At 39.2% G+C, this 24,059-nt stretch overlaps 2 protein-coding genes across 7 annotated transcripts in view; both read left to right on the top strand.

The window, feature by feature from the left end:
* The window catches only part of ATP13A3 (ATPase 13A3), a 51,701-nt gene extending 33,817 nt beyond the window's left edge, over positions 1-17,884 (top strand). For 3 of the 6 annotated variants that reach the window (XM_015871701.2, XM_015871700.2, XM_015871704.2), the window contains 17 exons: positions 396-413; positions 519-672; positions 765-885; positions 1,656-1,780; positions 2,549-2,727; positions 3,189-3,311; positions 3,394-3,473; positions 4,243-4,285; positions 4,379-4,488; positions 5,312-5,408; positions 5,720-5,792; positions 6,599-6,776; positions 7,419-7,606; positions 7,803-7,891; positions 8,304-8,384; positions 11,264-11,353; positions 12,872-13,140. In XM_015871701.2, the coding sequence (XP_015727187.1) occupies positions 396-413; positions 519-672; positions 765-885; positions 1,656-1,780; positions 2,549-2,727; positions 3,189-3,311; positions 3,394-3,473; positions 4,243-4,285; positions 4,379-4,488; positions 5,312-5,408; positions 5,720-5,792; positions 6,599-6,776; positions 7,419-7,606; positions 7,803-7,891; positions 8,304-8,384; positions 11,264-11,353; positions 12,872-13,069 (1,947 nt within the window). In that variant the 3' untranslated portion in view covers positions 13,070-13,140. Of the gene's footprint in view, positions 1-395; positions 414-518; positions 673-764; positions 886-1,655; positions 1,781-2,548; positions 2,728-3,188; positions 3,312-3,393; positions 3,474-4,242; positions 4,286-4,378; positions 4,489-5,311; positions 5,409-5,719; positions 5,793-6,598; positions 6,777-7,418; positions 7,607-7,802; positions 7,892-8,303; positions 8,385-11,263; positions 11,354-12,871; positions 17,167-17,735 lie in introns of those variants that run through there. The other 3 variants (XM_015871699.1, XM_015871703.2, XM_015871702.1) reach the window with 3 other exon arrangements.
* On the top strand, positions 17,782-22,512 carry GP5 (glycoprotein V platelet). Its single transcript, XM_015871706.1, has 2 exons — positions 17,782-17,890; positions 20,048-22,512. Exon 2 carries the CDS (start codon positions 20,074-20,076, stop codon positions 22,000-22,002), a length of 1,929 nt encoding a protein of 642 aa, XP_015727192.1. The 5' UTR covers positions 17,782-17,890; positions 20,048-20,073; the 3' UTR covers positions 22,003-22,512.
* Positions 22,513-24,059: the final 1,547 nt, after the last annotated feature.

Genomic DNA, 24,059 nt, shown 5'->3' on the forward strand with positions numbered 1-24,059 from the left:
CACACACAGCAGTTATTGGTGTGCAGTATCTGACTAAGAACATTCTTGGAATTTACTGCATGACTTTTGTGTTACTCTGTAATAACGACATCACTCTGAAATGCTTTGCAACTTTAATAATTGACGTGGCTTAAGTACACACAGGTTTGACTGAAAAGACTTGCAAATTCTAATCAAGATCTAATGTATCTCAGTTAAAGTAAAAAGTACTGAATAAGTATAGTATATCCATATTCAGCGTTTGTGGAATCCATCGCGAGTGTAATGTGACTGAGAGGGCTGTACAAATTGGTTTACCCATTGATGTTACCAATGTTATGTTTAAATGCTTTCTATCTGGAAAAATACTGAAATATTTACAGGAGTTTTTTTTTTTTGTTCTTTTTTTTGTTTAGGAATTATTTGAGCTTTCGGTAAGTGGTCTTTGTTTTCTCCGTCAATAAATCATCTCCCTATTTTTCTTATTTCTCACAATTTGTGGATGTAACCCTTTTCTTCTTCTGTTCCACCTTACACAGACCACTTATGAAATTGGGATTGTGCGCCAGTTTCCATTTTCTTCAGTTTTGCAACGCATGTGTGTGATAGCGAGAATTCTTGGGGAGAAGAGAATGGATGCTTATATGAAAGGTGCCCCTGAAGTGATTGCAAGCTTGTGTAAGCAGGAAACAGGTAAGGGAACAGCCTGATTTTTTTTTTCTTTCTTGTGCAGCTCAGCTGTGATACGACTAATTTTAATAACTCTTAACTTGACCATTTTAAAGTTCCTGTTGACTTTGAGAGTGTCCTGGAAGAATACACCAAGCAGGGCTTCCGAGTTATTGCGCTTGCTCACAGAAAATTGGAGTCTAAACTTACATGGCACAAAGTTCAGACTATTAATAGGTAAGAGTGGCTTTGTTTTTTTCTTTTCTTTTAGCTAAATAACAACAGGCTTTAAAAACTGCATACTTTGGAGTAATCCCATTATGCTTACTTTGGTTTAAATCCAATTATTCATCTTCTTTAGCTTGTTTTTGTCTTGCTATGCAGTTCCGTATGTTCATTAATTGAACTCTGAGCAATACATAGGAACTTAAGGAAGTCTTCCTCCAATAGTCTTACAAAAATTTACAGTGGCGGTAGCACACACAAGACCTGTAAATGCATTGAGTTTTATGCGAAATGAAGTTAAGAAGTCCCTTAATTAACTAATGGCTATTAATCTCTCTATCTTTGGCAATTTAGTGTGGTAGTTTGTATGCTCTGGTTCAGGTAATCGGGAAAAGAAATTAGAGATCCGTTCTAAACAGCTTAACATTTGTCTGTGAATGCTGTTCCAGAGCATTTTTTCCAAGAGTAACCTTTCTTATTGGGAATGTGAGATCTTCTAGACAGAGTTCTGATTGAAAACCCTTACAGTTGAGCATGAGAAGAAACAACACTTTCTTAACGCTAGTTTTTGTTGTTATTTTAAGCGTAAACAAAGGGAATGAGCATAAATGAATGGAGATGATGGTATTCTCTTGTATTGCTTTTAAAAAGTGAATTCTTCACGCTTTGCACAGTAAAAATAAACATCTCTTTAATTTGATAAGCATAAAATCAGGTTCTTTAAACTACGTGAAGTAATTGTAACTTTTCTGATGTTCTTTTCCCTGCCTCCTTTCATACAGAGATGCTATTGAAAGTAACATGGATTTTATGGGGTTAATTATAATGCAAAACAAGCTAAAGCAAGAAACCCCTGCTGTACTTGAAGATTTGCATAAAGCCAACATTCGCTCTGTCATGGTTACAGGTTAGCATGAAAACATTCATATAACAGAGAAAAAGTTATTGTTGAACAGATTTATTTTGGATGTAGTGTGTGAAATAAAAGTTCTAGTGTTTGATACACTGGGATTGTGCTGCATTTATGCAAGAGTGAAGTTCAGAAGCTATTACGAAACTACGTGTCATTTTGGTTGAGGGGTGCTTTGGTAAGTTAGGGGTCTGAAATCAGTAAGGGGTTAATTCTACTTTGTGGAATTAACATTAACGTGTTGCTTCTTATTGAGTTGAAGGATAAAAAACCTTGAATGTCCTTGGACTAGGCAGAAGTTTAGGTCTAATCTCATGACTGGCTTTTAGCAGGAGTTCGTACTGCATGACCTCCTGAGAGTCAATCCCTGCTATTTCAATTTAATGTATAACAATGGCTTCTTAACCTGCCTTGGGTTTGTCTGTGCTGTGTTTTCTGTGTAACGTGGGTATTTTGCAAATCACAAGTATTACAACTTGTAATATACAAGATAGACAAATATAGAATTGTAATTGGGTGGCAGCAGAACTCTGTGTTTGTCTTGTATGAATCATTTTTAACTGGGAGTGATGCTATTGAGTGGAGGAATGTAAGGGATATAATATGACATCTGCCTGTGGATTTGTTTGGCTCTAAGGATGCCACAGGTATATTAAACATCTTTCCTCCTGCTTTAAAACTGGCTTAGTTAGCTTTATCTTTTATGTTGAATATGGATGTATTGATCCTTTAGCTCAAACCTTTCAAAATGCAACTCTTTCACAGGAGATAACATGTTAACTGCTATCTCCGTGGCCAGAGATTGTGGAATGATTCTACCTCAGGATAAGGTCATTATTGCTGAAGCACTACCTCCAAAGGACGGGCAGGCTGCCAGAATTAACTGGCATTATGCAGATACCCTCGCAAGATGCACTAGTTCATCACCAGCCATAAACTCAGAGGTAATTTAATTGCCGTTGTGTCCTTAGCTTATAAACACTTAATTTTGCTGTTCAGTTTCTTTGTCCCCCAGCTTTTTTATTATTCTGTTAAATAATAAGTTTGCCTGCCATTAAATGTCAACTCTAAACTGCTGTACTATTTAACTTTGCAAACCTTACAATATTGAAAAGCAGTAAAAGATCTTTGGGAGCTTGTTTTTAACTTCTCTGCAAGACTTGATGTTTTAGCTGGGCAGATGTGGGTTTTTTCCCCTGGTTTTCAATTTAAGTCTGCTTTAGCCACATGTTGTGGAAACATTAAACCATATGTTCTTGATATTAAATAAATGCTTTAATAGAATGAGATTTTTCTTTCAAGTGAAGCTCATAGACGCCTTCACTACAGTGAACAATCCTCAAGATTATTATTATTATACTTTGTTCAATGCACTACAGCTAGAATATTAAACTGCTTTTGATAGGATATTCCAGTTAAATTGGTCCATGAAAGTCTTGAGGATCTTCAGATGACCAAGTACCATTTTGCAATGAATGGAAAGTCATTTGCAGTGATTTTGGAGCATTTTCAGGACCTGGTACCCAAGGTGAGCATTTTACTTGAATCTGGGCACTTTTAATGAAGAACAGGCTGGGTGTTTTGAGTACTAAGAAGTTTCTGTCTTTCAGCTTGTATTACATGGCACTGTGTTTGCTCGCATGGCTCCTGATCAGAAAACTCAGTTGGTGGAAGCTTTACAAAATGTAGAGTAAGTATTTCTTTAAGTATAGAAGGGGGTGGCAGCTTGACATGGTCTGTGTGATGAGAAAAAAAACTGATAGCTGTTATACCAAATACAAAAGGTTGGGCTGAGATAACTTCTTGGGGCTGGTGAATAAGCTGAGCTGGATGAGAGTACCGCCATCTGCTGGCTAGGTGTGAATATGTAAGTTGTACGAGCTTTGTGAAATTGTAAGGGTTGAGTAGCTGAATAGCGTATCTATAAATCTGATTTCTTGGCTTAGTGAACAAATGTATTGAGTGACATCTGTGTACTGAAGAAGTACTGGTGTGATGCCTTGTGGTCACTTACTGTCAATATGTTGTCAGTCAGTGTCAAGGCTCGAACTATTAACTTAGAGACTGTTGCTCATGTGGCTGTTTCTGACCTTTGTGTTTTTCCAGAAGTTTGGTGTTTGTTTTTTCATTGACACTTTTAGGGTTATCTTTATTAAAATGTTGTGTCTATATAAAACAGTAGAGAAGCATTAACGTCTTATGATAAAGATGCGTTAGACTTTCTTGGGATGATAGCTGATAACTATTATTGATTTGATTGAACTGGCTGAGTTACATTACTTTTATCTGCTTCTTTATATGTATAATGTAAATAGTAAATGCTTTTAGCACCCTGGATTACTTAGGTTTGTACAAACCCTGAATATATCAAATAATATAAAAAGCATTTAATGAAATCAACTAAACGGACAGTGATTGAGGAACAGTCCAGAACCCTAACATCTATTTGTTTTCTATAGTTACTATGTGGGCATGTGTGGAGATGGTGCGAATGACTGTGGCGTAAGTACATTTTTATTTTGCATATGGAACTGCTCAGGTTTTATAGCTGAAAGCATGTTTTAAAACATCCTGTATTTCAATATGAATTGACAGGCACTAAAGAGGGCACATGGTGGTATATCTTTGTCTGAACTCGAGGCTTCTGTGGCATCACCGTTCACTTCCAGGACACCTAGTATTTCCTGCGTGCCAAAGCTGATCAGGTAATGCCACCATGACCGTAGATGTATCCATGTAACTCATTCTGCATACTGTATGTTAATAACATATTTGATGTTTATTGTAGGCCCAGCTGAATTAAAGGACAAGCCATACATTTTTAGTAGTTACTTCTTTACTGAAAGTGGATTGAATAAGGAATTGCAATAGCATGATTATTTTGTTTTAAATCCTGTTTATGTAAAGTTCAAGGGAGGGTTTTACAGCTTAGTACTTAATTTAATGTCTTCGTTACTACTGAAATTTCCATGAGGTGTGTATATAATTGCAGATTTAACATTCGTGAGATAGCCTTGCTTCTCAGCACCATATTAAGTAGAAAACAAGTTTCTTCTGTGGGGTTTCACCAGTCTTTATTCTAGAGTTGGAATCTAGTTTTAGATATAGGTCAGCCAGAGATAAACCTATTTTAATCTGTATGAAACTGACGAAGTCTTGCATATGCAGAAGCATGTCTGAGGTTGGCAATTGTTGAATGTGTTTTCACTCAATCCACATAGTAAACCTGTGTGATAAAGAAGCATTTGCCATCAGACTTTCATTTTAAAAACTTTGCTGGAAAACCACATGCAGTCAAAGAACATTGTGATGTGGTGGTGGCTCAGTTCAGAGGACACACTCACAGCTCTGCACCTGAAAGTGTGCCATTCTGACCCTCCTTTTCACTCCATGTGTCTGAGCACTCTGTCTTCACCCTAGTGTCTCTCGAAAGGCTTGCTGATGTATTTAATTGCAGTTAATTAAACTGAAGCTTCTGCTTGCTTGTAAAAAAGCTTTCTAGTCACATGATTGTGTTTGTTTTGACAGGGAAGGCCGTGCTGCTTTAATAACTTCCTTCTGTGTATTTAAATTCATGGCATTATACAGCATTATCCAGTACATCAGCGTTACTCTGCTATATTCTGTAAGTATTTAGTTGTGATTAAGCAGTGTCAATGTAATTCAGATTTGAAAGCTGATACTTATGAACTGTTGCCAGTCTCTTTGTACACAACAGTCACATTCAAGAATCTGGAATTTTCATACATTCATACTTTGGGAATTGATCTGTGAATTGTACAGTGCTCAAGATCTGCAGGTAAAGGAAGTCAGCTTGGAAAGAGACTGATTTGTTATAGAGAAAGACTTATGGAAATAGTGCAGTAAGAGTTTCACTGTAAGATGCTTGTTGGCGTGGAAGCAGTTACTGATGTTTCACTTGTGATTTCTCTCTAGATCCTGAGCAATTTGGGAGACCACCAGTTTCTCTTCATTGATTTGGCAATCATTTTGGTGGTTGTATTCACTAGTAAGTATTATGCTGAACTACTGCTGGTGGCTTCTGTGAAGCAGTTTTTGCATCCACTTACTGCTGGTTGGAATAAGCGCTGTGATGTGAAAGTTAAGACGTTACAACTATTGCAATATCTGTATTGGGAAATTAACAATAACCATTGTACTGAATAAGATTCACATGTAGTTTGTGATATATTCTCATGCAAGAAGCACATCATGGGCATGAAAGGCAGTTCTTCACAGTACAGGAAGTCAGAAGTCTGGCCTGAGGAAGGTGTTAGAATCAAAACAGTCTTTGTTCCTGCATGATCTTTCTCAAATGTTTTGACTTCTTGCCTTATTAGTTGAACTTGAAAGTGTTGCACTTGCAAACTGTCATCTAGTGAAGTACTTAATTTCACCTATGACCCTAGCACTCAGTTTACTGGTTAACACTAGAACTCTTATTTTTTAAGTTCAATGGAGCTGCTTCTTTGAAGTAATGGAGGACTACAACTGAGGAAACTAGTTAGTAAGTGCTTGTGCCAGATAAATGGGAAGTTGCTGTAGAACCTTACAATTGCCCTATCCAGTATTTGTCTGGGAACGCTGCCAGTTACTTGTCTCATGGTTTCTGTGTTGTCCCCAGCTGCCCTGTGCTGCCAGAGGTAACCAGCTTATAAACGGCACTGTGGCATTCATGTAGGTACAACCTTTGTTGGGTGGTTTCACATTAAGACGTCACAAGCAAGCCATTTCAGTTCTGCAGAGTATAAACAGGGTAACTCTTGAAAACCATAACGATGCAATAGATTGTGTGTATTTTTGTCCTTTTTGCAGTGAGCCTGAACCCTGCTTGGAAGGAGCTGGTTGCACGGAGGCCTCCATCAGGCCTTATCTCAGGTCCACTTCTGTGTTCCGTTTTGTCTCAGATCATCATCTGCCTTGTTTTCCAAACATTCGGGTTTCTTTGGGTCAAGCAGCAGCCCTGGTTTGAACGTTGGACACCAGAATCTGAGTAAGTGTTTCAGTGATATTTTAATGGATATGGTATCATCAGAAAGGGATCACCAGTGATGCTGTTGCATTTATCCACCATTTTGTAAGTGTAGCTTTTCTGTGGCTACTCAATAGTCTGTAGCTAAAAGCATGTACCTAATACGTTGGTGCTGTCCAATGACTGAAATGCAGAACTGGGTGAGAGCCAGACTGCAGAGTCTGAGGATTCTTCAGGTCTGGGACATATGAGATCAGAATTTGAAGTTCACAGTTCAAGCCATTTTAACTTGTTTATATTTATACATTTTTGTTTTCCTGTTAGAGTTCCAGTAAATTACATTTTTGAAAATGAAATATTTTCATATTTTATTACTTTGCAGTATTTTCTTACCTGTCTTCTGAGTTTGTATAAAACAACAGTCCCTAAGCAGTTCCTGAAGGGATTTCACAAGCTGAAAGCACAAAAGAAATTGAATCATAGAATTCTCAATTGCTACCTCCCTTCCTCAGGCTTGAGCTAATTCTTACTATCTGTAGTAGGTTTTCAGGATATGCTTTTTTAACATACTGTAGTAATTTCTTTCATTACTCTTGCTAATAAATAGGATTCAGCCTTGTTTGGCTTTTCTTCTTAACTCAGTCTTAAATGTTTATGTTGCAGTGCATGTAATGTATTGGATGCCTCAAACATCAGCTCTGCGCATTATGGGAACGAGACTCTTGATGATGAGCATAACATTAAAAATTATGAAAACACAACTTTGTTTTTTATATCCAGCTTTCAGTACCTCATAGTCGCAATTGTCTTTTCAAAAGGAAAGCCCTTTAGACAACCGTGCTACAAAAATCGTAAGTCCTTTCTTACTATATACAGTTATATATTTTAAGGTATCATTGCAAAAATATACCTCAGAGAAGATAATAGGTCAATAATATTTCCAGAGATTAATAAACCTATGATATATACAAGATCTCTCTAAAACCCCGACTGAGTAATTGTCTGAATAAAATACTTCAAAATACTTTTTCTTTTTTTCATTCACAGTTCTGTTTGTTACTTCCGTGGTAGTTCTCTATGTCTTCTTATTTTTCATCATGTTGCATCCCTCTGAACTTATCAACATGTCTTTTGAGGTAAGATTGAGCAGATGTATCTGTTCTTCTTGGGGCCGCTGGCTGCCTCTTGGGGAAACTTGAGCCCTGAGATTTTTAGCTTCTAATCTTGGGGAGGGGAGGTAATTTCCTTGAAACCTGTGTACAGAGACAGAAGTGAAGTACTTAAATTAATATCCCTCTTTCTTCTGAAAATTTCACTTTGAATTTTCAACTGGATGAAAGACCTTAAAATGTTCTCAGACAACAAAGCACGAGAAGCAGGATTCTGCAATACGTATTAATATGCTTAATAGCATCCAATTTTATGGGCATATGCACTTGTGCATTTATTCATGTGTACATGTGAATTTATAACTCGGAGCCAGTTTTGAATGCACGTTTTGACCACTTCATATATGTGGTGTTAACCTCTGGCAACTTCTTCTCACAGCTCGTATGTGTGCCATATGAGTGGCGGCTGAGAATTCTCATCATTGTTATTGTCAATGCAATTGTATCCGTGCTGATGGAGGTAAGACATTCAAACAGAAAATACTTACTGTTCAGTGATTCTCCTAGGCTGTAGGTTTGTCTGTGGTTTAGGTTTGTTTAGGATCCACAACATGCCAGTGGAACAATGAGTTTTAAACTTCCATTTCTAAAAGTGTCCTTCCAGGCTGGACTTAATGTGTTATATGTTCTCTGTGTTAAAAACATAACATTAAAACCCATCTGAATCAATAAAATAAAAATAAAAGGAGAGTAGCAGGGAGGGGAGAGTGAAAAGCTGAAAAAATTGTTTCAACTATTTCATATTTATTTGCTGTGTGAAAGGAACTCAAAATAACATACCATGTATAAAATCCTTAGGGAAGCTCATCATACATGCATCATTCGTTCATTTTATTGCTCAGGATAATGCAGGTCTGTCTGCTTACCTGTATAATGTCATTAAGTGAAAAAGTAGAGATGTTTGTGCAGATCTGCTCTTTTCAGTCTGAGCTTGTCCAGCATCGGTAGTTTTGGATATTTTTACCTCCTCTGCTCTGATTCCATAGTTAATGTGGTCAGAAAATCACCCTGCCTTTCATCCAGGTAACTACCCTTCTGTAGTTTCTAAGAATCTGTGTTAACAGAGGCGCATCTGCTATAGCTAGTCTGGATTCTTAGCCAGTCATTTACTCCTATGGTTAGTTCTTCCTGTTGAAATGACTCCTTATTTCCAACCTGAATACATTTGGTTTTTGGTCGCAGACAGTAGTTATTATTTTTCTTTAAACATTATCTTAGCTGCTACAATTATCCATTTTTACTGTAAAACATTTTCTGCAGCTTCTAGTCAGTGTTTCCATTACTATGTGAGGGTTTGCTATTAAGGTAACTAGAATAGTGTTTGCTAGGATCAGACTGCTTTGGCCTTTGAAGATGACTACAGCTTTAATATTCTTTCCAGTTGACTAAGTTTTCCCTTCTGTTCACAACATTAGAAGTAACATCAACCAAAGTTCTTGGAATAATTTGTCAGGACTTTGAGTTCAGAACATTGTTCCAAATAAGAATTGCAAGGTATATTATTATATTCTCCCCTTTTGGAACATGGATTTCATTGTTTTTGCATAAGTGGTAAGAACCCGGGCTTGTGTTGATAGATAGATAGACAGAAATAAGTTGTAGTTACAGTTTTCAGCCCAATGATAAACTTAATGGAAGACAATAAATTTACCTTACAGCTGAAAACTTTGTTCTGCAGAAGATCTTTCCGTTTTCTGTGCAGCCTATGGATATTTCACAAGAGCTCAGTTAGAAAGACTGATTTATCACAGTGTGTTCCTCCACACAGTATGTGTCTCTTGAGGAAAAACATTCATAAGGTTCCTCTCCTGAGTGTTGTCAGTTGCCACATCAGTCTGTAAACCTCTGAGTTTCTAGTAAACACAACCTAAGCAATGTATTCCCTGTAAAGCATTTGCTTTCACCAAATATTTCGAAGCCCACCTCCTCTTCTACCTTTGCAAGTTTTAGTTGGTATCTTTAATAGTTACTATTGTTAGCAAAACTTTTTCTTAAGATGATGCATCACAATTCCTTTAAAATGGATTTTTCTGTTTTTCTTTTTGCACATGTAGCAGTAGTGGAATAGAATCATGGAATTTAGTTTTGTTGACATTATTTGGACGTGTTGCACCTGACTTCTAAGCCTATTTTTCCACTTTCACTGTTAGCTGAATAGTTCCTTTAGTCACCTGTTCTTTGTTCTACTGAAACTAATTCCTTGGTAACTGCCCCGTAAATGCTTCGTAGTGATGAGGTACAGGGAAAGACTGGATCTGTTTTGTCTTACCACGCTTCCTATTTGATGCTCTTCTCTCTGATCCTGTGTAATTTAATTGTTTCTAAAGCAGGAATGGTTTCAAAATGTACTTGTCTCACACCTGTTTTCTGAAATGCTTTGTGAAACTTCTGCTCCTTCCATGTGGATACCAGACTAGGTATTATAGGCTGCACATTATTTGTACCAGGCATTAAAATCCATTACAAAAGTCCAATTTTCAAGTCCAAATAGTCAGCTCCCTTTTTTTTCAATGGCAGATCTTAGGCAACTGTTAAACACAGATTCTGTCTAGAAACCAGAGAGTCATAGGCTTAAGGCTTTGAATGCCATGAGTTCACACCTTCATAGCTGAGCTTGGTCATATAGGAATCATTAGATACACAATGTGGAGTGCTCACCTTCTGCCCCCTGTTCCAAAATCTGAAACAGCTCCTGCTGGGGGCCCTGATTTGGCACCATCTGGAAGCTTTTCTGTGCAGGCCACTGGTGTTTAAAAAAGACAAATCACATCTATAATGCTATAATGTTTACAGCATCACAAAATTGTAGGGGTTGTAGGGGACCTCTAGAGATCTAGTCTAGTCCCCCCAGCAAAGCAGGCCCCCTACAGCAGGCTGCACAGGTAGGCGTCATTTGGGTCTTTAATATCTGCAGAGGAGAATCAACAGCCTCCCTGGGCAGCCTGTTGTAGTGCTAAGATGTTCCAGTGTTTAAGATGGTTTGAGGCAAAATGGCTTCAAGCAGTAAAGTCTGTGGTGCTTCACAGGATTTTTGTTGTTTTTTTTAGTCTTAAAACACATAAAGGATGTGTATTTTTGTTTGTATCAGTGCATGCAGTTTTGGTCGTTACTACTTATTGATGATTAAAAATATGTGTTCATATTTTTAAGTTTTCCTCTGAGCACTTCAGAAATGAAAATGTTTATCACTTAAGTACTGACAGATAACATAAGCTCTCCATTTTGCCTGGCACTGAATTATGTCTAACAGAGTATTTCAGGTTTTATTTGAAATGTGCACACTAATAACCAGTGATCATTAGTTTCTTAACTCTTCCTACTCACTGCAATGTCTCACAGAATGTCCTCCTTGATATGATCCTTTGGAAGGTTGTGTTCAGTCGAGACAAACAAGGAGAATATCGCCTCACCATACCCCAGCCGCCTCAGGTTGGAGACCAGTATTTTGCTGTCTTCATTTGAGTGCATGCAGATTAACTCAGTTTTGTCTTTTCTATGGTCTATAAGTGTCTGTTGCCTTATCTTAAGCTTAAGACTGTTTAGATTTCTCTAACTCGAATTTTAGAAGGAAAGGCTTCTGGTTTTGTGTTTCTCTCCTTGTTGACACAGAACTTAGCTCTTTGTGCAAGAACTGAGAAGCAAACCTCATATGAGAATTGCTTTTTAAGGCTGTTCCCACTTTGTCCTCAGTTTGCTTATGAGCAGATTTCATTGGCATTGTCGTAGATTAGCACGATAGGTCTGGGAGTGTCTTGATTTGCTTGGAAGCTTTGCTGCTGACTCTGAGCACAATCCAGTTCTTTATTAGTTTATTTTAGGGCTTTAGAAGAGCAATTTATAGCATGTAAAAATGGAATAAAAAATAGTAAGTGGAAGTCTGTTATTGCTACTGCAGATAGTTTAGTAGGCTTGAGGGGGGAAAAAAGCTTCTGCTTTTCAGGTGGCTGTGAGTTTTAGTCATGTCTGTCCCTTTGCCATTAATACACAAAAGAAATGTGTGTGAATCCTGTAGAAACTAGCTTTTCTTGTTTTAAGCCTCTGACTTACTGCTTTTAGCTGGTTGTACTTGCTAAGAATTAGCTGTTTATTTTTAGCATTAAGTTTTACTTAAAGAATTCAGTTCAGGACTACATTTGCCCTTCTGGGGCAAACTTGTGTTCTTTGAGAACAAATTGCTATGTGCTCACTGAGGAATGGAGGTTGTGCCATAAGACTCAGATTCAGTTCACCAGTTTATAGTCATTGAAAGCCTGAAGAAAACCATGTAGAATATATCTCCATAGAAAAGTCATCTACACAGACTCTAGATGCTGAGAATTGAGAGGAATTGAGCCTTGAGAATGTGGAGTAGTGTTGCTTTTCTCCAGCTACTTAAGTTATGTATGTCAAGGACTGGGAGGTGAAGGACAGAAAACTCAAGCTCAGTAATTTGTGTCTGTTTCTGCAGCTATTTTACCTGTCTGTAGGACTTTTTTCCTCCTGTTGAATGCACTGTTAGGTCTCAGTATCAGCGAATTAAACTCTGCCTCTTGTGGCTGGCTGGATGCCTTCAGTTAAACAAGTAATTGTCAAAAAGTGTTTGGAGAACCTTTGGTAATTTTACTAAGTTTTATAGGCTTATTAAATAGTGGTGGTGACATCTTTAAATAGTTACATTAAATATAACACTGTTATACCCATGTTTATTAGAACTTATAAAATATGCATGAAAGCTGCTGTGGACTATAAATGTTACTATAATGTAGAACAATTGTTTTTTCTTAATGTGCTCAACATGTCATTGCTACTGTAGTATGAGATGACTTGGCAGAAGAGCTTCTGTTCTATACTTTCTCGTTGTAGCAGTGGCACATTAAACTCATGGCTTTTTGTTTAGTGAGGTACTGTATTGTTGCATTCATTTTGTTGTATGGTTATTCTGATTTTACAATCTGGTCACTTCTGCAGGAGGCTGTGGATCGTCTTGGAGTCTGTTTCCTTTCTTCCCTGTTTGGTTATAGAGAGAAGGCACCAAAAGCCAAGTATATGCATCTAGCTCAGGAACTGCTGGTTGATCCAGAATGGCCACCAAAACCCAGAACGACAACAGAAGCTAAGGCACCATCCCAAGAGAATGGCTCATATCAAATCATCACTTTAACGTAACAGTGGATCTTAGTGGCACGTGTCTTTAGTAGAATTGAGAAGAATGTAACTTTTAGGCTTCATCTGAAATTGCGGTATCCTAAACGTTAAGTTCTAATGCCAATTTTTCCAGCTGTTTCATCTCTCTGAAGCCAGACATCTTATGGCTGTACATTTTAAAAATGTAGGCTACCTTAGGCAGAACAAAAATGATTGTTTCCTTCCTCCTCCTTTCAAATTTCATTATTCCTTAATGAGATGTATTTGAAGATTTAAACTGCAGGGCAGTTGAGGAGGTTCATTTTATTTGCCTGAAGTATCTCAGTCGTTGTTCTGACTTCCTTACCGGGACACATGTTAATTGTAAGGTCTATAATGTAATGGTTTCATGGTAGTACTAGAGGCATGTAACAACTTTGTCATACCCTTCTTTGTTTTCAAACATTCACTGCTGAAAAGCTTTGTGCCCGGAAGGGTACTAAAGTTTTGATGTGTGTACCCTTTAAGTTTGTCCCTGCTCCTTAGGAGAGTTTCCAGCTGTAAGTGTTTGGATTTGAAGTTTGGTTCTTTAGTCTACCACAGCAGGAACTGGGGATGCTGCAGAAGCAATATGCTCTGTCCTCAAGAAGAAAGTGTGTTGCTTTTGGGTGGGTTCTTAGCTGCTTTCCTCGCTAACCCTTGAGAAGGACTTCATTGGACTTCAGAGGAGGAGGCATTAGGCTGTACTCTCAAAGTTTTTGGGGAATCTAATACTGCTGTCTCATATTTTAGTGTCTCTAGCTATGCATTTCTCCACCGACCTTGCTTTTTCCAGCAGATGGGCTGAATTATCACTTTGTGGACCATGTTTTATTTGTAAATCTTAAAGTAGTTTTCTTAAGTATCTTGAAGTAGTAAAGCCAGAGCTGTTGCTGCAAGTGGGATGGAGTGGGAGGGAGGAATATTTTCACATGTCCATGCTTGGATTTGTGCATGTTCAGAACATATGCATTTCAAAGAAGCTGCTAGTGACTTAAAGTAACTTAAGCACTATATGTAGCTGTATGAAACAAAATTAGGAGAAAATAGATGAGCTAAAATCTGTCTTGCTGCAGAACTATGAAGCTTATAATAGATATCATTTCAAAAAACAAACAAAAAATTAAAACCAAAAACAAACAAAAAAAGCAACTAAAAAAAATACCTAAACCTTGTGTCACTAATAATGCTGCTTAAGCACTTGGTATAGCGATGCATCGTTTTGCCATTAGGTGGTGTTAAAACACAAGACCACTAGAAAAATAGATCTGGATAACATAGGAGGAGTAGGCGTGGGGTTTTTCTGTTGTTGATGGTGTTTTTTTTAATGATGGACAAAGTAGTTATTTCCAAACCATCTTCAGCTTGCTGAACTTCCAGAAAAATCTCTGTGATGTCTTTGAGAAGATGATAAAAACACTGACTTTGATCTGTCTGTCCTGGCCAGATGAAACTGACCGGTTCATACTCCTTCCTTTGGGAAGGGACCTCAGATCCAGAGAAGTCATGATGCTTTAAGAGAAGGAACTCATACCCTTTGGAGGACTTCTGTGAAGAATGGAAGGAGGGCCCTGAATATCCCTGACAGGCTGGCATTAGTTTGAATTGTGTGTATTCCGATTTGATTTTTAAGAATTCCTGCTGAGATGATCCCCAGAATCATTCTAATAAATAGATTTTTTTTATTTTTTTTTTAAAATTCAGGTTGTGCCTGATTTCCCCATGCTGTGCTGCAGGGGAGTATAGACAGCATCCCCCCCACTGCTCACGTTATGGTTTCTGCAGTGTTGAATATACTGTGCCAATGGGGAATTTAAAGTGGCGCTAAATGGTTTGGATGAATTTTGCTGGAACGTGGTGGGGTTCAAGTTATTAGCACTTAGTGCTCATAAATAGTATCCTTGTGTGCTATCCTCCGGTCCAGCTGTCAACTCTTTTCCTGGTATTTTTGTTTATTTTTGGGGGTGGAGTAAGAATAAGGGGAAGTGGTTTTCTTAGTGTTCATTCAACAGAGAGATGTAAAAGTCTTATTTTCCTGGCCTCCCACTGTCATAAATATCGGAGAACATTGGTAGCTTTAAGGGGTCTGAGATCATGGATGTGGATAAACTCGTTAATCATGAACTTGAGTCAGTTGGACAATTTTTGTCAGTGCTGATGTTATGAAATCTCTGTAGCATGGAATAATCGATGAAGAATAATTCTAAGCTGCGTAAGTAGTATTCAAATTTAAAAGAACTCCATTTTGCGAATCTATGTGTCTTGGACCTGGGAGCCCTTAACCGCGTAAGCTTCTGTGCTCCATTTCCTTGATCATTTTAGATTGGTTATTCCATCAGAATTGAAAGAATGAGAAGTCTTTCCCTTTGATATGCTCTTGCTTAATGCTTTCTCTGATCTGCTGATTTCTCTCAGCTTATTTGGTTTATGAAGCTAATATTGAAATCATTCTAATTTATTAGATGTACGTAGGGAGTGAGGAGGGAATGACTTGTTTCCAGAGAACATTCTAGGGAGCTCTTACTAATAAAACCAAAATTGCTATGTTTTCTCTACTTAGTTGAGTGGTTAATGGGGCACGAGCCTATTACACTTGAACATTTTGCAAATGGAAGCTCGTTTTGTCAAGGTTTGCATTCAGAATCAGTAAATGTTCTTGAGGTTGCATGCTTGAGCTCTGACTTATTTCTTCTGCCATCTACTCAAGGGTAATAAATCAGCTTTTCCTCGAACTTCTCTTGTTGTAACGTCAGCCACAAAATAAGTATTTGCATCCTCTGCAATTACTGGGATCGATGCCTTTCTGCCCAAGAGCTGAATTTGGCCACCTATAATTTTTCTCATTTTGAGCAGTTTAGTTTCTCTGGTTTTCAGAAACACAAGTAGCTGCTCTGAAGTCAGATGGAATTCATGTTGTAGTGAAAAATCTCTCCTAGTGTTCATCTTGGAAGTCTAAATTCGGGCGAACTGACCAATTTAGTGAGCTCCCGTAGATATTTAGTAGAAATTTTCTTCCTGCTGTATATTTGGGCCTTATGTTGAGGAGTTTGATTTATTATTAAATTATTTGTGTACGCAGACTTTAATCTGTACGTATTTTACTTTGATGTATTAGGATTTGTAAATAAACTGATTTTTAAATATTATTTATACACATACTTAAAGGACTGGTCTACCCAGACAAGCAATTGCTAAGTAATAAATGTTACCTTTTAGAAATAAATTGCAAGATCATGAAATCGTATCTCCCTCAGGGTTATTTGTAAAGGTTTCTTTTCTTCCCTTTGGACTTAATTAGCAGTAACTCGTTTCACATAATCTTAGAGCTAAATCTACTGTAGCAAGAAAGTGCTGCGAACAGAGCTTGAGTAGAAGCAGCTCAAACACCCACAGATCTGACTGTCCATGTTCATCATAACTTTAAATTGGGAATTTTTCCTGTTGCACTTTTAAGAAGTTGTTGAATTTTTAGTTCTATTTATTATTTTTTTCCTTTGTGAAGGTCGCGCTGAGCAGTCATCAAACAGGGTAAATACTCCTGTACTGCGTATGTGTATACAGTATAATACTAAGCAGATACAGAGCCCTTTCTTTTTTATGCTGCAAGTGTTTACTGCTTATGTTGGTCATCATCGCAAGAGCTGAAGTTGTGTAGGATTTCTCCCATGACGTTCTGAATTGTAAACTTAAGTTTTTGTATGTCTGAGGGAAAGCTGTGGGGTTTTGACAGGTTTTTAAGTCTTGGATATGTTGATTTTATACAGTTCAGGTTTTTAGATCTGTTTTCAACAAGCTGCATCTTCTTTGATAATTACGTGATCCGGAAATTACTCAGTTCATCATGAATTGCTCAGTCCTAATAGAGATTAAACGAATCATCATCACAGCTCTCTTGAGAAGCTCAGCTTCCTTTTTATTTTTAAATCTGAAACGATTCTGCATCTTTGTATTTAAAATATGTATTGCTGCTCTAGAATGGTACCCTGTCAAGAGGCATACATAAATAACTGTATAATAGAACTGTAAATAGTCTTGTAAATCATTTTTGTGACTGAAACTCTTTGAAAATAAAATTAAAACAAACAGATATTTTAACTCTTTTCATTAGTTTCTTGAAATTATTTTTTATTACTCATTATACAGTTGGATCTAATGCAGGGGCATGAATGTAGGCTTAACTCCTGCTGATGTCATGAATTATCCTATTCAGTGCCTTTATGTTCTTGAAGTGGGGAGCAGTGAAGTAAGTGTGCCATGTGCTGGCGGTGCGTGTGATAGTGGTGCTGTGTGTGATGGGGTAATGGTGATCTCAGTTTCACCTGGTGGCTTATGAAAGCCATTTAAAAGCCAGACCTAGAGGTGAGAGATTTATTCCTACCCTCTCTATCCCTTGAAGTGTGAGAAGAATTATCTTAAAAAGACTCTTGCATGGATGTTCCTAGTTGTGAGCTCTTGCTGTTTTAACAGTCATCTTCAGAAAAACCATGCTGAAGTGAAGGTATCTTTAACATCTTGCAGCTCACTCCCTGTCTAAACATTTATTGACTGTACATGTTATTTCCAGTTTGAGGACCAGGTGTTTCAAATGCCTGGTTATCAAAGGACTTGATTACAAAAACTTTCAATTTCAAGCAAAGATTTTGGTAACTTACAGCTTTTCTCTCTTCAGAATCTTTCAGGCTTTAGGTTTTGTTGGTCTATGACTGCAGAAGACCCAAAGGAAGAACGGAAGCCAAATGGGACAGCTCTGGTTTGCTTAGCCAAAGCATTCCTCACATTGCTTTGACTTCAATCCTGTGTGAAGGTAAAAGCAGCATTGTGAAGGTATGTATCAATTGCACTTGATTGTTTGAGATGGCTGCATTTATTCCTACAGCATCTACTGGATCTGTTTTGTAGACTGCTGTGAAGTGCCTAACAAGTTTGAAATCTCTTTCAAATCGTAATTCATGTTGAAATTCATATTTCTGACTAACTAAATTTGTACTGTGTTTACGTACACATTCTGCTGTCACAAGCACCTTGTGTTGTTGGATTTGTTAAGTCTTTACTTTTTCTCCTGTTTCCTTAATGGTCTCAATTTCTCCATTAGGAGCTGTATACAAGCTGCGGAAACTAGTTGCTTCCACAGCTCAGTGTAGGCAAAATCTGCTCTGAAGCTTGAAATGTTCATTTGCTGTTCACAGCAGTCAGCAGAAGTGAGTGAAGTTCTGTTATCTAGAGGATGCATTTTGCCGTTTTACTTTCCATTTCAAGAGCAGAGTCATGGTGAAGCCTGATTGCCTGCTGTGCTCCTAACAAGTTCCTCTAAAAAGCAAAGAAGTTTCTGATGCCCTGATCAGAACTGCTTTCTTGCAAGTTTCCAAATGAATTTGAGGATGAGGAAGAAAGTTAGTAACCATGGTAAACAGTTATGAATGATGGCAGTTCCTTGGTGAGGTACGATTCCCAGATTGTATGGAAGCTTCTTGTTTGACTTAAAAAGAACTTTGGAAGTTTAGTATCTTGAGGCTTTTTTTTCCTGTCTTACTGTGTCATTCAAAAGGTCTGGAAAGTCCAATGAAAGGGAGCTTTGCAGCACCACGTTGCCGGTTGATAACGCTGTGTGCCATTTGCTTTCCTTCTCTAGGAAGAGATGCTAATTTTACCAGTCTTCAATTCCCCGAACTAAACCAAGAATTATTATGTTTTTGAATTCTCCCTGTTACTTTTCCTTTGACGCAGCAGCTGGTTTTGATTGATAGTTTTATGCTCTTGTCAGCAGTTCAGGCACAAGAGAAGCACATGAGAATTTGAGACCACTATCCTCCCTCGGCCCTACTTACTCCCTTTTATGTGATGAGGTTTGTACCCATGTCTGGCTGTCAGGTTGGTTTGAGGGAGCTACATCCAGATCCATTAAAACACAAAAATAAGATGTGGGTGTGCTGGGATGGTGTTCTCCCATCGTAGTCTTCCTAGTGATGAAGGCTGCCATAGTTAACAGCAATTCCAGTTATGTCTATGGCAACCTCAGCAGCTGCTTCTCCTGTGCTTCAGCCAGCTCTTTGACATTCAGGTGTCTGATGCACTTGGACTTGTTGATTTCACTATGGAAGTAGATGTAAACTGTGAAGGGTTTATGTTTGGCTTGAACTTTCAGATATTATCATTACAGCTGCAGTGGTTTAATGATCGTTTTCCTGTTCCTTTTTTTGTTTGGGAATTGATGCAACTTTCTGAATTTTGGGAACGTTTCATGCATATCTACCTTTATTGGTACAGCTTTCTAGCTGAGGTCATAACACTTCGTTCCTTTCCTTTCATTATTTACAATGCTTCTGGTAATGTAGAGTAGTGTGAAGTTGTTGACTTGCTGTTATCAGAGGCTTATTGCTGTCCTTTGTTAGATAAGCTCTTGTGTGTTGTTTTCAAAAATAGCCTGTTGCTTCTTGTGTGTTCTTGAACTTTTCCAAGAAGCAATCGCTTCCAAGTGCTGAGAAATGGTTTTGCAGAGCTATGTAGTGTATTGAGTTTGGCCATAGAATATTGCAGGAGTTGCAGGATGCCCTTTTTACCTCCGTTATCTCTTTTTGCATGCTAAAACTATACTTGTAGATAACCTACAATAAATTGTTATTGGTGCAGGGCTGTCTGATCTCTTAAGACTTTCTCAGTATCACTTAGTATGATACTTTTCACTTCAAATAAATACATCTTTTGGCTATTTAAGCTGTTTCATTGTGATTGTCGTATGCTTTAGTCATCCTTGGCTAGTACCAATGTTAATAAGGAGTGCTTGATTTACAGAAGAGCTTTATCTGTACTTCTCAGTGTGAGCTGAACTCCTTCGAAATGTTTGCAGTCAGCAGAAATAGATTCTGAAGTTGGTTTTCAAGCCAAGAGAAATTTCAGATGTTGTGTTATATTCATACAGCTTTGTCTGCTGTGTTACTGGCTACCTGAGATCAAATCCTGACGCTCTCTCATCTCTTGCAACAGCTCATGTTTCTGGCGCTTCAGCAAGAATGTTGGTGCTTCGTTTGTCAGTGGTGATCAAGCTTTTCTTCCAGCTGGATGCATCTGTTTGTCCCGAGAAATGCGACTGCTCGTTCAAAAATGCGATTCATTGCTCCGGTCCTCACATAAAAGACCTGGAATCGTTAAATCTTCCTTGCAATATGACCAAAATTCACATAACAAACACTAATGTAACATACGTGCAGGATGTTTTTTCTGGGATGGAAGAACTGCAACATCTCATCTTGTCTTCAAACAATATCGCTCTGATTTCACCGGTGGCATTTAAAGGCTTGAGAAGCCTGAAAGTCCTCAAACTGCTGGATAACAAACTGGTTGAACTTCCTCCAGAAGTGTTCAGTGACACGGTACATCTTCAGCAACTGATCATTGAAAATAACAGGCTGAAATCCATCCAAGAGAATCTGTTTGACAGACTAGGCAGTTTGGAGGAGCTTTTCTTGAACAAAAATGAACTAAGAGCACTTCCCAGTGGTGTGCTGAAGAAACTTGCCAAACTCAAAGTACTGAATTTGTCAAGAAATTCTTTGGCAGCGCTGCCTAGAAATATATTTAGTGCATTAACTAAGCTCGAGAAGCTGATGTTGTACTTTAACAGGCTCTCTTCAATAGAGTCTGGTATATTTGATAGCCTGAGGGAGCTGCTGGAACTCTTCCTGCATTCCAATGGCATTCAGTCTATTGCCCCTGATGTATTTCATCACCTTCATAAACTTAGAAGCCTAACGCTCTCCAGAAACAAGCTTGAGATTTTACCCCCTGGGCTCTTTCTGCACTTGCGTGATCTGTCTAAACTGACCTTATATGGGAACCCACTGAAGTCTCTTCCAGAAGTGTTGTTTGGAGAGATGAGGAATCTTGGTAGCCTGTGGCTGTATCACACAAAGCTCTCAACGATACCGGATTTTGTGTTCAGTAACTTGACCAATTTGGAGCTGCTTGTGCTGAGTTTTAATCCGGAGCTTAGTGCTCTTCCCGAGAACGTGTTCAGTGGTCTGAAAGAACTGCGGGGCCTTTCTCTGCATACAAACAACATTTCCAGTCTTCCAGAGGGCATCTTCCAGAGCCTTCAGAAACTGCAGAACGTTTCTCTTTTCAGTTCCAGGCTTCAGGTTCTTCCCAGAAGGCTCTTCTATAATCTCAAGCACCTCCAGAAGGTTTACCTCAATAGTACTGAGCTGCAGTCTCTTCCTGAAGATCTATTTGCCACTTTACCTGAGCTGCAAGAAGTCTTCCTTGGTGACAACCCTTGGAAGTGTGATTGCCAAATTCTTGGCTTCCGAGAGTGGCTCCGGAAGAGCACAGAGGTAGTGAAAGAAGCACAGTCTCTAATGTGTGACAGCCCACCCTCCTTAAGGAACATTTCACTCCTGGCTCTAACAGATCACCACCTGCAGTGCCTGCCAACCACAGCCATTACGTACCAGGTGTTTAAGTCGACTTGTTCCCCGACTTTGACTTCTCTTACAATGGAGCAATTGAAATCATCCTGGGAGACAACTGTACCAGCAGTGTCTGACATTGATACCAGCACACCTACAGCAGTTCCAGTTGCAAGAACAACTCCAGGTTTTACCTATTCACACATTCAAGACGTTGAAGGCTCTGGCTCTCATTTCTTAGATGGTCCAACCCAAACTTCTCCCAGTGTCATAGAAACAAACAGCATCAGAGGAACAGTTCTGACTACTCCTGCCCAGTGGGATGAATTACCTGCTTACAGGAGAACCGAGCCCTATTATAATACCAAAGGTGTTTGTTGTCAGCTATTCTTGTGCCTTCACAGTTTGGTTTTAGCATTTCAGACTGTCACCATTGTGCTCAGTCTGTATGTGGTGGTTAAAACCAGGCAACTCTTGTACTCCAGAAACGTTCCTGCTCAGCCTGTAGTTCTCATAAAATATATAAGACAATAGAGATTACCAGTTGAAGAAAGGATTAGAAACGTTGCTCTGAAAGCATTTGGAGCATTTGGACTGTTTGTTTGGTTCAGATATGGCTTACAAATCTCCACAGCAAGGACCACAAGCGCCTTGTCTCTACAGAATAACCAAAACGTGCTTTTATATACCTTAGTGTTGGCCAAAAGTGACTGTAGTCATTGCACACAGTGATGGCACTTGGTGTACAAAACGCAGATGGGAAGCTGAAAGAAAATCCATGTCCACCTTCACACGCAGCCCTGCCCTTCAGTCAGCACGGAGCCACCTTCCTGCATTGGGCTGCAGCCCTGTCCTGGGCAGGGCACTGCTGGCTGCTGTGCCGTGGTTGTGACCCCTCCATGTGACTGACTTGTGGGAGAGCAATCCGTGGGCAAGGAAAAAATGTGAACAGCACAGGGAGGTTTACATGGAAGCACGGCTTTAACTGTTGTTTAAAGGTTGCCTGGAGTACTGCAAATATTATGATGCCTTATACTGCCTGCAGTGTTTTGTGTCCTTATTGAGAAAACAAATGGTATTTTTGGGAGGATATGCTGGAAAATTGCTTTTAAAAAGGGCAGAAGGGAGGGGGGGTGTGGAAGTGACTGGAGGGAATGGTATGATGCAAGTGTTTTTGTTTTTGGTTTCTATTCTCAGCCCCACTGCAGGATGTGTGAGGAAGAAGGTAATGTCCATTACCATATAAAGCTTAATGGGTCTCTATCTTAGAGGAAGGTAAGATAGATGCTGGTCTAGATGTACACTCTTGATGTATTCTGTTGTTTGTTTTTAAAACTTCATCTCATTCCTAAAGATTCAGCTTTGTAGTCGATGCTTTCACCCCCAGTGTGCAGGTGTGAGAAAGCCGCGTTCCATGTCAATACATCATTCTCATTACCCAGGCTTGCTCCCAGATTCCCAGCCCTTTCGAGCCTTTGATATGTAAAGGCAACTACTAGGTAATAGCATGGCTTTTGATCCTCGTACTGAAATACTTACAAGTATTTTGAATGAGATGAATATTCTAGTTTGCAGGTAGGCTGGTCGCTGTCAGACGGCAGGTATTCATTTGGTAGCTGTGTGACTTGAAAGCTCTTCCCTTTTCTCAGAAGCTGGGACTGGATTAATGAGCCCCTGCGTGTGAGACCCAGTGCTCTGGGAGTCCTTTTGGAGCCAGGTTTTTTGAAGCAGGGATGTTCCTGGGCAGCCTGAAGATGGTGTTTGACAGGAATAAACTGCTGCTGGTGCAGAATTCCTCTTGTAGGCTGTGAAAGAAGGCAGTGTGCTGCTGTAGAGTTAGCCAGCCAGTAGCTGAAGCCATCTCTAAGGGAGAAGCGATGTGTGAAGCAGGCTGGATGGAATTCATGAACAGTATCACCAGTTTACTGCAATGTAGTTAAATGAGAAGCACAGAAACAACATGAATGCTTTATGAGTGGTGGTTCTGGGTTGTTGCTAGTGCTTGCAAAGAGGCACTTAGTCCCAATTTAGTCCTTGTTGGATAATTGCACTGACCACGCAGTGTCTGCCAGCTGCAGGGCTGTCATGTCAGTGCCACGCACACATCTGTGTACAGCGGGCAGGGGATGAGTAAGCAGTGGGTGAGCAAGGACACTGCATGGCTGCGCTGCTCACTGCCTCCCTTGGTGTGGCACAGAGGAAATGGGCTCACACTTGAATGCACACTGATTTCTAAGAAAAAGCAGCAGTTTAATTGGTGTATAGCAGTGGTATTGACTTAGAGCTGGCTCTCTGCATGTCCGGTCTGCTGTGTGGGCAGGGTGCAGAGCAGCAGCTGCTATCTATCTATTGATCCTTCCATTGGCCACCCCAGCCCAAAACCAGGCCAGCTCTTGGCATGTCTCCCATTGCTCACTAGCTGCAATTGCTGCACTCTGGCACGTGGGGGCTTTGGCACGTTGCTGTGTACGGTGAGGCACAAGGAGGATGATCTGTCTTTGCATGCTGTCATCGGGCTTTCCCCATTCCTGAGCCAGACAGGGAAGTGAAGTCAGCAGACAACAAAAGGCTGGAGCAATGCAGGCGTGGGG

The sequence above is a fragment of the Coturnix japonica genome, chromosome 9 (assembly GCF_001577835.2).
Source record: "Coturnix japonica isolate 7356 chromosome 9, Coturnix japonica 2.1, whole genome shotgun sequence".
NCBI lineage: Eukaryota > Metazoa > Chordata > Aves > Galliformes > Phasianidae > Coturnix > Coturnix japonica.